Genomic DNA, 12,320 nt, shown 5'->3' with positions numbered 1-12,320 from the left:
GTCCAACCCTCGCTGTGACCCACACTCAGTGACCAGGACGTGAGCAAGCTTCCCACTTCCTCTGCTTCTGTGAAGCTTCTCCCCGAGAATGCCCATCGGCCCTCATTTATCATGTTCCCTCAGATGTCCCCACGTGCACATCACCTTCTTTTTAGCTCAGTCGTTTCCCCTCTGCACTGCAGGCTCCCCGACCTCCACCCTCTTTGGACCTGCAGCCTTTCTGCACTGCTTGCTGGCAGCCATGAGTTCACTCTCCATCCTTGGGCCCTGGCACCTGACCCCAGGGAGGCCTTCGATAAGTGCTTGCTTCATCAGGAACAAAACAGGAATTCCACAACTGCTGTGGTTTTTGGTCAAAGATAGTAAGAGTCCACGTCAGGCATGGGTTTGAAGACATTAATAGGCAACCTTCCATCTATCTCCTGAAATCCATGGGTAAGGCCAACACTGGGAAGCTTTGTAAGGCTCTCTGAGAGCTGGGACCAGTGTGGCATCACTTCCTCTGAAGGTGATTTCCCTTAAACTGCAAGGCGGGTGGAAAACCATGAAGCCAAGGTGCTCTGCCCAGATCCTGCATCCATGAACACAGGGAATATTCAAAACAGCCCTGAGAAAGGGGGACTATTGTCACTCCCATTTTATAGATGAGGAGATGGAGGCCAGTTCGTAGTGGCCTTAGGAAGGGGTTTTGGAGGCGTGGAGGTGTAGGGAGAGGAGGCTGGTGTTTCCAGATTAGCTTTAAATAAAACCGGATCCAGCAAGCTGTCTGCATGCTCCAGACACACATCCAGCCAAGTGTGACTGTGCTGATGAAAGTGGCAGATGTTTCCACCCACCCATTATCTGGCCGTTTCTTTAAAAACAAGCATCACAAATCCCAATCATGGATCAGGAAAGAACACCGCCGAGTTTGACAAGGACCCACGCAGCGTATCAAGTGCAAGGAATGGTCCACCTGAAGGTCAGGAGGAAACGACCACTGTGGCTGCACCAGGGCTGATGCCCCTCCACAATCCTGACGTTTCTCTCACAGAATACAAAGGGAAGGGAAGAATTCACAAAAGTGCCTTGACCTGATCACTGCTTCCAGTGAGAAGATATGGAGGAGAAAGAATGAGGCGGTAGGAGAATCCAAGGGACTTCCCTGGTGGTCCAGGAGTTAAGACTCCATGTGCCCAATGCAAGGGGTGTGGGTTCGATCCCTGGTCAGGGAAAGCCCCACGGCAAGGCCAAAAAATAAGTACATTTTTTCAAAATTAAAAAGGAGTCTCTGAAATCAAGTGAAAGCGCCGTAACCTGCGGCACTTGGACTCCCCAGGCTTGACGCCGAGGCTGACTCAGCATCTGGGACTCACCTCCATGGTCTATCAGGCGGTCCAGGAGCACGGTCCTCCGCTGGTCCCAGGCCCTGAGGTGGGGGAGGATGGCACAGAGGTCGAGGGTCGAGAGGTCGCAGTCTTTGATGAGACAGTCCCCGAGCGGCGGCTGCCCGCTCACCTTTCGGGTCAGCAGCAAAAGCACTTCGGGCCATTTCTGTTTTTCCAGTAAAAGCTTGAGGAAGGTGTTGGCACAGTCGCGGTCAATGTCATAGACCAGGTCAGAAGGGATTTCTTTCAAAAACAAGAACACACCACACTTCGAAAAAAGGTTCCTATGATTTCTGTCCCCAGCCACAACCCTAAACAGAGGGACATCACTGCCCCAAGTTACAGGAAACCATAGACAAGTTCTTAGTTATTTCGGCCGTGTTACTCAATCACAGGTGAGCCGCAGTGACGGCACTCGCCAGTGAGCTTTTTGAGAAGGCTGGAAATACCCAAGGAGTGTACAGTCTTAGCCAACAGAAAAGAGAAACATCTGTGGTATTTTAGGATAGGGACTTCCCTGGTGGCCCAGCGGTTGAGAGTCCACCTGCCAATGCAGGAGACATGGGTTCGATCCCTGGTTCAGGAAAACCCACATGCCAAGGGGCAACTAAGCCCATCTGCTACAACTACTGAGTCCATGTTCCACAAGAGAAGCCTCCGCAAGAAAAAGGCTGTGCACACCAACTAGACAGAAGCCCCCGCTTGCCCCAACTGGAGAAAACCAGAGTTCAGCAAAGAAAGTTCAGCACAAGCAAATGTTTAGTTGTTTAAACACTCGTTTAAATAAAGTTTACAAAAAATGAAGAAATAAAAAAATGTAAATGGATCACATATGCAAATTCCAGGAGGATGCATGAGAAACCAATAACAGAGGTTGCCCTAGGGAAGAGATTTAAAGACGGAAGTTCAAGGGGTGGATGATCCACTTTTCACTGGAGAATGTTCTGTGTTGTTTGAATCTTCTCCATGTAGATCATGACATTTATTTTTTAATAAATTCTTAAACAGGACAGTAGAAAAGAGTATTAAGGTGCATAGAGCATCTTTGAACGCAATCGAAGGTTGTCAGAAACCTTACCTTGCAAAGAAGAAAGGAGGCGTAAGAACCTCTGAACCAGTTCATGCTTCCAAAAGTTTTTCTGCAACAAGTGACTTCCTGAGTTCATGTTTGTCACCAGCTGCTTACAGACGTTCTGGAAAATGTCCCCCTCGTTAGCTGGTCCCTCACCAATGCTCAGTTCTGCAAAACACCCCCAGATGCTTCTTGTGACTTCAGAGATCACACAGGCATAGATTGCAAAGACGATCACACCTCTCCACCCCTCCATGTAGCCAGGCAACTGCAGAGCACCTGTTCCCCCCTTCCACCACTCTAGCCTAGCTTCATGACCTGCTATGACAAGGAGAATGTAGTGATTGTGAGTTTTGTGCCAGTGTTGAGCCTGAGCCTCAAGAAGCCTTGTTTAGTTCCATTCAGGTCCAGGCTAGATAAGAAACATCATAAAACAAAGATGAGTCAACCCAGTGGTCCAGACTGAGGCACCACAGATATGAAAGAGCCCAGTCAAGATCAGCAAGAGGCAGACACTTGAAGAAGTTCTGTTACAGCTATGAGACTAGCCCAGCCTCAGTGGCTGAGCTGTAGGATCATGAACTAAATAAGTGCTTGTTGCTTTAAATCTCTAGGTTTAAGGGCTGTTTCTTAAGTAGCAATGGATAACTGATACAACAGTTCAAGGATGTAACAGCAGGAGGGTAGCTTACTGCAGCAGTAACATCCAACTACACACCAGCCACCCACACATCTAATTGGAAAGTGGAAAAAGCCAAGAGTAAGGAGCCAGCTCTCCAGCCAAGAGGGAAGATACTAACTGCTCAGTTCAATTTACTGAGAAAGTAGTTATGATTAGAAATCATCCAATAAAGGAAGTCTGAAAAGGGGCAAATGCTTTATTTGGTATCAGATTATACACTCAAAAAGCCCTTCTGGTTAACATGGAATCTTACTAAACAGATCAATCAGATGTGGACTTTTCACACCTGGCTTAAGTACTATCATGTGGTGAAGAGGTGAATGCATGTTCAATGTCATGTTCTAACAGAAGCAGGGACACTTTAAAGGAGATGGAAAAATAAAAGCATCCCATCAGTAGTCAGACCCCACAGCAGACCCCAAGCCAAAGATTTGTGTGCAAGCGGTTCAAGAAAGAAGAAACCAGTGAGGGTGGGGGGAGCAGGTGAGGGCTGGGGAGGAAGCAGGCAGGCTGTCAGCCCCACGGTTCCCTGGGGGATCTGGAGTGAATCATCAGAGCTGCGCTGTCCAAGGCAAGGGGAATGGGCTTTCAGATTCTCACCTCTCTCTGCCACAGTCCACAGCATGCCTTGAGTGAGTGAATGAAAGTCGCTCAGTTGTGTTCAACTCTTTGTGACCCCGTGGACTATACAGTCCATGGAATTCTCCAGGCCAGAATACTGGAGTGCCTTTCCCTTCTCCAGGGGATCTTCCCAACCCAGAGATCAAACCTAGGTCTCCCGCGTTGCAGGCGGATTCTTTACCAGCTGAGCCACAAGGGAAGCCCAAGAACACTGGAGTGGGTAGCCTATCCCTTCTCCAGCGGATCTTCCTGACCCAGGTATCAAACTGGGGTCTTCTACATTGTAGGTGGATTCTTTACCAACTGAGCTATCAAGGAAGCCCTCAGTTCAGTTCAGTTCAGTTCAGTCACTCAGTCGTGTCCAACTCTTTGCAACCCCATGAATCACAGCACGCCAGGCCTCCCTGTCCATCACCAACTCCTGGAGTTCACTCAGATTCATGTCCATCGAGTCAGTGATGCCATCCAGCCATCTCATCCTCTGTCATCCCCTTCTCCTCCTGCCCCCAATCCCTCTCAGCATCAAAGTCTTCTCCAATGAGTCAACTCTTCGCATGAGGTGGCCAAAGTACTGGAGTTTCAGCACTGGAGTTTCAGCTTTAGCATCATTCCCTCCAAAGAAATCCCAGGGCTGATCTCCTTCAGAATGGACTGGTTGGATCTCCTTGCAGTCCAAGGGACTCTCAAGAGTCTTCTCCAGCACCACAGTTCAAAAGCATCAATTCTTCGGCGGTCAGCCTTCTTCACAGTCCAACTCTCACATCCATACATGACTACTGGAAAAACCACAGCCTTGACTAGACAGACCTTAGTCAGCAAAGTAATGTCTCTGCTTTTGAATATGCTATCTAGGTTGGTCATAACTTTCCTTCTAAGGAGTAAGCGTCTTTTAATTTCATGGCTGTAGTCACCATCTGCAGTGATTTTGGAGCCCCCAAAAATAAAGTCTGACACTGTTTCCACTGTTTCCCCATCTATTTCCCATGAAGTGATGGGACCAGATGCTGATCTTCGTTTTCTGAATGTTGAGCTTTAAGCCAACTTTTTCACTCTCCACTTTCACTTTCATCAAGAGGCTTTTTAGTTCCTCTTCACTTTCTGCCATAAGGGTGGTGTCATCTGCATATCTGAGGTTATTGATATTTCTCCCGGCAATCTTGATTCCAGCTTGTGCTTCTTCCAGTCCAGCGTTTCTCATGATGTACTCTGCATATAAGTTAAATAAGCAGGGTGACAATATACAGCCTTGATGTACTCCTTTTCCTATTTGGAACCAGTCTGTTGTTCCATGTCCAGTTCTAACTGTTGCTTCTTGACCTGCATACAGATTTCTCAAGAGGCAGGTAAGGTAGTCTGGTATTCCCATCTCTTTCAGAATTTTCCACAGTTTATTGTGATCCACACAGTCAAAGGCTGTGGCATAGTCAATAAAGCAGAAGTAGATGTTTTCCTGGAACTCTCTTGCTTTATCCATGATCCAGCGGATGTTGGCAATTTGATCTCTGGTTCCTCTGCCTTTTTGAAAACCAGCTTGAACATCAGGAAGTTCACGGTTCACGTATTGCTGAAGCCTGGCTTGGAGAATTTTGAGCGTGACTTTACTAGCATGTGAAATGAGTGCAATTGTGCAGTAGTTTGAACATTCTTTGGCATTGCCTTTCTTTGGGATTGGAATGAAAAGTGACCTTTTCCAGTCCTGTGGCCACTGCTGAGTTTTTCAAATTTGCTGGCATATTGCGTGCAGCACTTTCACAGCATCATCTTTTAGGATTTGAAATAGCTCAACTGGAATTCCATCACCTCCACTAGCTTTGTTCGTAGTGATGCTTTCCAAGGCCCACTTGACTTCACATTCCAGGATGTCTGGCTCTAGATGAGTGATCACACCATCGTGATTATCTGGGTCGTGAAGATCTTTTTCGTACAGTTCTTCTGTGTATTCTTGCCACCTCTTAATATCTTCTGCTTCTGTTAGGTCCCTACCATTTCTGTCCTTTATCGAGCCCATCTTTGCATGAAATGTTCCCTTGGTATCTCTAATTTTCTTGAAGAGATCTCTAGTCTTTCCCATTCTGTTCTTTTCCTCTATTTCTTTGCATTGATAACTGAAGAAGGCTTTCTTATCTCTTCTTGCTATTCTTTGGAATTCTGCATTTAGATGCTTATATCTTTCCTTTTCTCCTTTGTTTTTCGCTTCTCTTCTTTTCACAGCTATTTGTAAGGCCTTCCCAGACAGCCATTTTGCTTTTTTGCATTTCTTTTCCATGGGGATGGTCTTGATCCCTGTCTCCTGTACAATGTCACCAACCTCCTAGAGGCTATGAATCCCAGGCACTTCTGGTTTGAAGGAGCCTGAGCAAAGCAGGCTCCATAAGCCCTTAGGTTGTTCTCCTTGAGAACGAGCCTTAGGGTGGGCTGTGTGAAGTGAACCCCATCAGGGAGCACACATCAGTGGGAGGGACCCAAGCAGAGCTCCGACACCACCTGCTGTGCCTTCTGATACACACTTGGCTCGCCTCTCAAAAGGCTGGGTCAGAGAGCCAGAAACGCACACACACACACACAGCAACTTCCCAGGCAAACCCCCACTGCCTTCTAATCAAGAGACTTTCCAGTGCCAGACAGAAGCAAGAGCACTCTGGCACTAACCTCTAGAGAAAAGGAAGTGGAAACCCTTGGCACGGGAAGACCCACATCACCTAAGCAAGCAGCCGGCTCTGAGGCAGAGAACATGAACCGTGTGGTGTAACAGTGACTGAACAATACCGCTGGGCCTGGCATCCCACCTTCATCCTAGAATGCCTCTGAAGACACAGAAAACTGTGATAATGCACAATACAGGATGGAAACCTGGCCACTTGACCCCTGCCTCCTGTCTCAGAGCATCATTCTTCCACCAGGGCAGTTAGGTTAGTATAAAAGTCATTTGAAACTGAACAGAAAGATTTCCAAGCTTGACAGCAGAGGCAGTTAGATGCAGTTGTATAATAATGTGTGGCTGTGTGGTTCAGAATAAGTAAGAAGGTGGTTATAGACCAGAGAAAGGTATAGAAATCAGGCAAGAAACTAGAGAGTGATATCAGCCACACAGAAAAGCATAAAAGGAAATGTGCTGAAACACTGACAGTGGTAGCTATGTGTCGGCATCTCTGGGTAGGTACACATGATTTATTACTCTGAACTTGTCTGCTTTTTCCTGAATTTTCTATAAGCTTAAGAGAGAGAAGAAACTTTAGGTTATAAGGTTGTTCATACATTATAATCACAGGTTTTTTTAAAAAAGATGACTATGTAAGTAATGAACAACCAAGACTAGATAAAAATATGCCAAAGTATAATTACAATAAAGTTTTGTTTTTATTTTTACTTATTTAAAAAATTTATTTATTTTTCTCTTTTTTGGCTGCTTCCCAAGACATGTGGGATCTTAGTTTCCCGACTAGGGATGAACGTGTGCCCCTTGCAGTGTAAGTGTGGAATCCTAACCAAGTCCCTCTGTGCTTATATAAAATGATATTTTTACAAATTTTCTACAATGGTCATATTTAATAGATATATACAAGCAGATTCAAAATTAAAAGTGATCTTTTAAAGCTGCAATAGTGCTCAGCTGTAATAGTTCTTGTTGTGTATGTTAGTTGCTCAGGCGTGTCTGACTCTCTGCGACCACATAGATTGTAGCCCATTAGGTTCCTCTGTCCATGAGATTTTCCAGGGAAGAACACTGGAGTGGGTGCCATTTCCTCCTCCAGAGGATCTTCCTGACCCAGGGATCAAACCCACATCTCCTATGTCTCCTGCATTACAGGCAGATTCTTCTTGTTAAAAAACCAGAAATATATCATTTCAAAAGGAGATTTTGCTTTTGTAAGAAATCTTCCTTTCGAGGTAAAAAAGATGAAACTGACAAGCTTTATTACAAACACTTTATCAAGTGAAATTTACGTAGCCATCCCATTTTCATAAAAGAAAATTAAAATATATCAGTGTAAATGCATGGAATAAGAGTAAATGACTAAATCACAACTATATTAATGTTTCCAGGCAGGTGGGTTTATGAAGAATATTTTCTTTTTTTAAAAAAGAATCTATTGATTTTATAATCAGTAAAAAGTATCATCAATATCGCATGCCTTCATTTACTGAAAAAGAGGGCATTTTGTGGTGCTAAGCAACTCGAGGTTGACACACCATGGCCTCTGAGTCACAGGCTCCATCTATGGGGGAAACGCACACAGAGAAGGTCAGAGTCCTCTTAGTCCTGGGCACGAGGCACCTTCACAGAGCAGAAAGCAGCTGGTGCCTTGGGGAGGACCAGAGAGAAAGGCTTCAGATGCCTGGATTTATTCTCTGAAAAGCCATGCACCAGTGAAACAAAGGAAAAGTCACCACCGACCGAGAACAATGACAATAGAGGCGCCGGTCTCCTAGGTCCTGACAGCAGTCCAGCTGCTCGAGAAGGTGGACATGCCGCCATCTAGTGGTTGTCCTGAGAGGCAAGGAAAGACAGGACCCCGACCTCGCAGGTTCACCCCGCCCCCAACCTCCCTACTACCCTGTGGGCCCTGCCTTCCCCTGGCAGCTAGTGAGAAAGGCCCTGCCCTGAAATCTGCTGAATCAAAATCTGCATTTAAAAGGCTCCCAAAGGATTCACGTGCACGTTAATGGAAGTTCTTATTTAGAGAACAGCAGAAATCTTCACCAAGACCCTATATTTCTCAGGCTTTCTCACCTACATGCAAAAGCCACCCAAAGATAACCATCTCCATTTTCATCAGAATGGGGCAAAGTAACCGCCAGAAAGAGCCAAAGGTGAGAACATCTTTTATCCTAGCCTATATCCTAGCTTGTTCATCTGGGCACACAAGCTAGTGTCCTAAAGATGCTTTACTCAGGACCACAGATGTGAAAAACGAAACCCATCAAGTGGACTTCCCTGGTGGTACAGTGGACAAGAATCTGCCTGCCAATGCAGCGGACGTGGGCTCAATCTCTGGTCCAGAAAGATTCTACATTCCTCGGAGCAACTAAAGCCCCTGCATCACCACTACTGAGCTCGTGCTCTAGAGCCTGCGAGCCCGTAGGTCTCACCGCCTGAAGCCCCTTCGCCTAGCGCCTATGCTCTGCAACAAGAGAAGCCACCACAATGAGAGGCTTGTGCACAGCAGTGAAGCCCCAGCACAGTCAAAAACAAACAAACTGTTGTTGTGGTTTAGTTGCAAAGTTGTGTCTGACTTATTTGTGACCCCATGGACTGTAGCCCACCAGGTTCCTCTGTCCATGGGATTTCCCAAGCAAGAATACTGGGGTGGGTTGCCATTTCCTCCTCCAGGCCATCTTGCCAACCCAGAGATCAAACTCACATCTGCATTGGCAAGTGGGTTCTTTACTACTGAACCACAGGGGAAGCCCTAAAAGTAAATAAATGAATTTTTTAAAAAACCCCATCAAGTTAAACTCAGGTCAGGAACAAGGGTACCAACCCCTAGGTAGCATCTCTTCCCAAAAATAATGCTTCCATTGTGCCCACTAACGTGTGAATAGGGAGAGATTAAAATCCATACAATCTTCATTTTTATGAAGATCTACCTTCATTCCCATGGCCCCAGGCCCTCCTTCTGCCCTTCCCCCCTACTGTCTTCTCAACTACTACTCTGCACAGAAAACCATTCTGGGTTAAAGTCTAAAGTGACCCTGTCCAATACAGAGACCCACTAACTTAATTACATAAAAATAAAGTTAATTAAATAAAATTTCAGTTCTTCAGTTGCTTGTTGTTGTCGTTGCTCAGTCGCTCAGCCGTGTCAGACTCTTTGCAGCCCCATAGACTGCAGCATGCCAGGCTTCCCTGTGTTTCACTATCTCCCAGAATTTGCTCAAACTCATGTCCACTGAGTCGGTGATGCCATCCAACCATCTCATCCTCTGTCGCGCCCCCTTTCCCTCCTGCCTTCAATCTTTCCCAGCATTATGGTCTTTTCCAATGAGTTGGCTTTTTCACATCAGGTGGCCAAACTATTAGAGTTTCAGCTTCAGCATCAGTCCTTCCAAGGAATATTTAGGACTGATTTCCTTTAGGATTGACTGGTTTGATCTCCTTGCTGTACTAGGGACTCTCAAGAGCCTTCTCCAACACCACAGATAAAAAGCATAAATCTTTGCTGCTCAGCTTTCTTCACAGTCCAACTCTCACATCCATACATGACCACTGGATAACCATAGCTTTGACTAGACAGACAAAGCTTTGTCGGCAAATGATGTCTCTGCTTTTTAATATGCTGTCTAGGTTTGTCCTAGCTTTTTTTCCAAGGAGCAAGCATCCTGTAATTTCATGGCTGCAATCACCATCTGCAGTGATTTTGGAGCCCAAGAAAATAAAGTCTGTCACTGTTTCCACTGTTTCCCCATCTATTTGCCATGAAGTAATGGGACCAGATGCCATGATCTTAGTTTTTTGAATGTCGAGTGAGTGGGTGAAGGAATCCTGTCTGTGTGTATGTGTTGAGAGTGGAGGGGTCAATTTTCCAGGAGGTGGTGATGAAAACAAACCCCACTGTGGCCAGGTGGAAGATAGCCTATTCAAAATGACCTAAGCACCCAAAATGACTTAGACATGGTCCAGACATCATGGATGTTCGTGTCCCCCCCTCAGAGAGGAACTGGGACTCTAGCACTCATCTTTTCCAAGTTCTTCTGACCTTTGCTCTCCCTCCTTTCACCTGAAAGATTTTTTTTCCCTGCACCTGAAAGCTTGCCTGATCATTGCTGGGGAAATTAAATCCCAGGAGATAAGAGGCAAAATAGTCTTCCAGACTCAGGGGAAAATGATAAAAACAATCCCCCCTTCATGTTATGTTTGTGTGTCTAAGAACTGCCAACATGCACATCCTCTTTTAGGGCCCCCTTCCCAGTAGTACAGCTGCTTTTCTAGACGGCCTCTATGTGCTCAAAGCAATAGGAAAAGACTAGGTTTCACCACTTCTCTGACCGTCTCTTTGTTTCCTTAGGAGGGCTCGACTGCCATGTCATGTCGAACTTCAAAAAAATACACGCGTGTGCTTTTCTCCTTCCTTGTAAATCTAACATATGGAAGATCCACTTAAAAATCCAAAGGAGGATAACAAAGGGAGGGAGGGCTGGGTAAAGGAATCCTCGTGGATGCCTATCATCCCACATCCAGCAGAGCCCCACTGATTTCTATCTCAACGTCTGAAAGATGCTTAGTCCTCATTTTATCCACTTGATGATGATTCCCCTTCTGAACACCTGACGAGGCCTAGGAAGTACTGGACTCCTTGAATCCATAACTGCTAACAGGATCCAAGGAGTTTTCAATCAATGGCAGAAAAAGAAATGATCCTCCTGAACATAAAACAGCCAAGAAATCCTATCTACTCTATGATGTGACCATAGACTCTAGAGTAACAACAGCAACAACAAAGATAGCAGCAGGCGCGTTTTCCTGCTTCTTAATTAAAGGAAGGGGGCCGGGATACTTATATATGCACACAAGTTTTTAAAGTAAAAAAAAGAAAGAAACAGAACCAGATAGAGTTCTTAGAAATTAAAACTGAGTTTCAAATTAAAAAATGCAATAGACAAGCTAAATTATAAAAGGAAAAGCTAATGTCCCAACGATCTGGAAAGAAAAAAAAGAGAGAAAGCATTAAGGAGAGCAGAGGGGGGGTGGTGAAAGTGGTGGGAAAGAGACAGTGGAAGGAAACAAAAATGATAGAGGATCATTTCCCTGAGCTAAAAAAAAAAGTTAGACTAAAAGGGATCGTAAGGTGCTAGGCAAGAAGAATGAATAAGGACCCACACCTAGATACAGCCCAGGGAAATTCCAGAACTCTAAGGACAGGAAACTCTAGAAGGGACAATAAATAAGACTGACATCACTTCTAATCAGTAATGGAGGCGAGAATTCAAAGTTGTGAGGAACAAGGTTTTACAGCATATTTCACAAGTCCAAGAGATCACAGACTGTCACACACCAGAAAAGGCTGCCATTAAACTGCGACACATCACTGATCATGAAGCACAATCCAATTCAAAGATGGCAAAATGTGGGGGGAAAGTGCAACTGAGGATCGATGAAATGCAAGGCCTAAATGCAGACCAATTCTCAAGCTAAGAACAGAATAAAGACATTTTCAAAAACCGTGTAAGTCTGCACATCTCCTCACTGAAAAACTTACTGGAGTTGGTACTCAGCAGAGCAAGAGAGAAATCTAGACAGACAGCATGAGCCACAAATGCTGCATATGAGTGCAAGAACTAAAAAAAGCGTATGTGTGCTGGGGCTACAGTCTAAATAAAAGTCTAAACAAACCTAAAATCATTTGTGTGTACTGATACATCTGTACACACACACATATACAATGATGTGTTTGTATGCTTCACCAAACAAGGATGCTTAGAGAGTATAATATTTCAAGAGCGAAGTTTTCAGGGCATTTGATGATTCTTCTCATTGGGTGCAATATGCGACTAGTTGTAGAAATCATACTTCCATATAAAGGCAATTTAATGTTTTTTCAATTTTTAGAATCAGTCTATAGGTGAAGCACAGAAAATC

General features: G+C 45.1%; 1 protein-coding gene across 1 annotated transcript in view; it reads right to left on the bottom strand.

Moving 5' to 3' along the window:
* The window catches only part of TRANK1 (tetratricopeptide repeat and ankyrin repeat containing 1), a 76,842-nt gene that overhangs the window by 40,695 nt on the left and 23,827 nt on the right, over window positions 1–12,320 (bottom strand). The window contains exons 9-10 of the mRNA XM_068983094.1: window positions 2,446–2,607; window positions 1,356–1,610 (exon numbers count right to left, since the gene is read on the bottom strand). Coding sequence (XP_068839195.1) covers window positions 1,356–1,610; window positions 2,446–2,607 — 417 coding nt within the window. The remainder of the gene's footprint in view (window positions 1–1,355; window positions 1,611–2,445; window positions 2,608–12,320) is intronic.

Source organism: Capricornis sumatraensis, chromosome 10 (assembly GCF_032405125.1).
Source record: "Capricornis sumatraensis isolate serow.1 chromosome 10, serow.2, whole genome shotgun sequence".
Taxonomy (NCBI): domain Eukaryota; kingdom Metazoa; phylum Chordata; class Mammalia; order Artiodactyla; family Bovidae; genus Capricornis; species Capricornis sumatraensis.
This window is presented reverse-complemented; position numbering and strand designations above follow the sequence as displayed.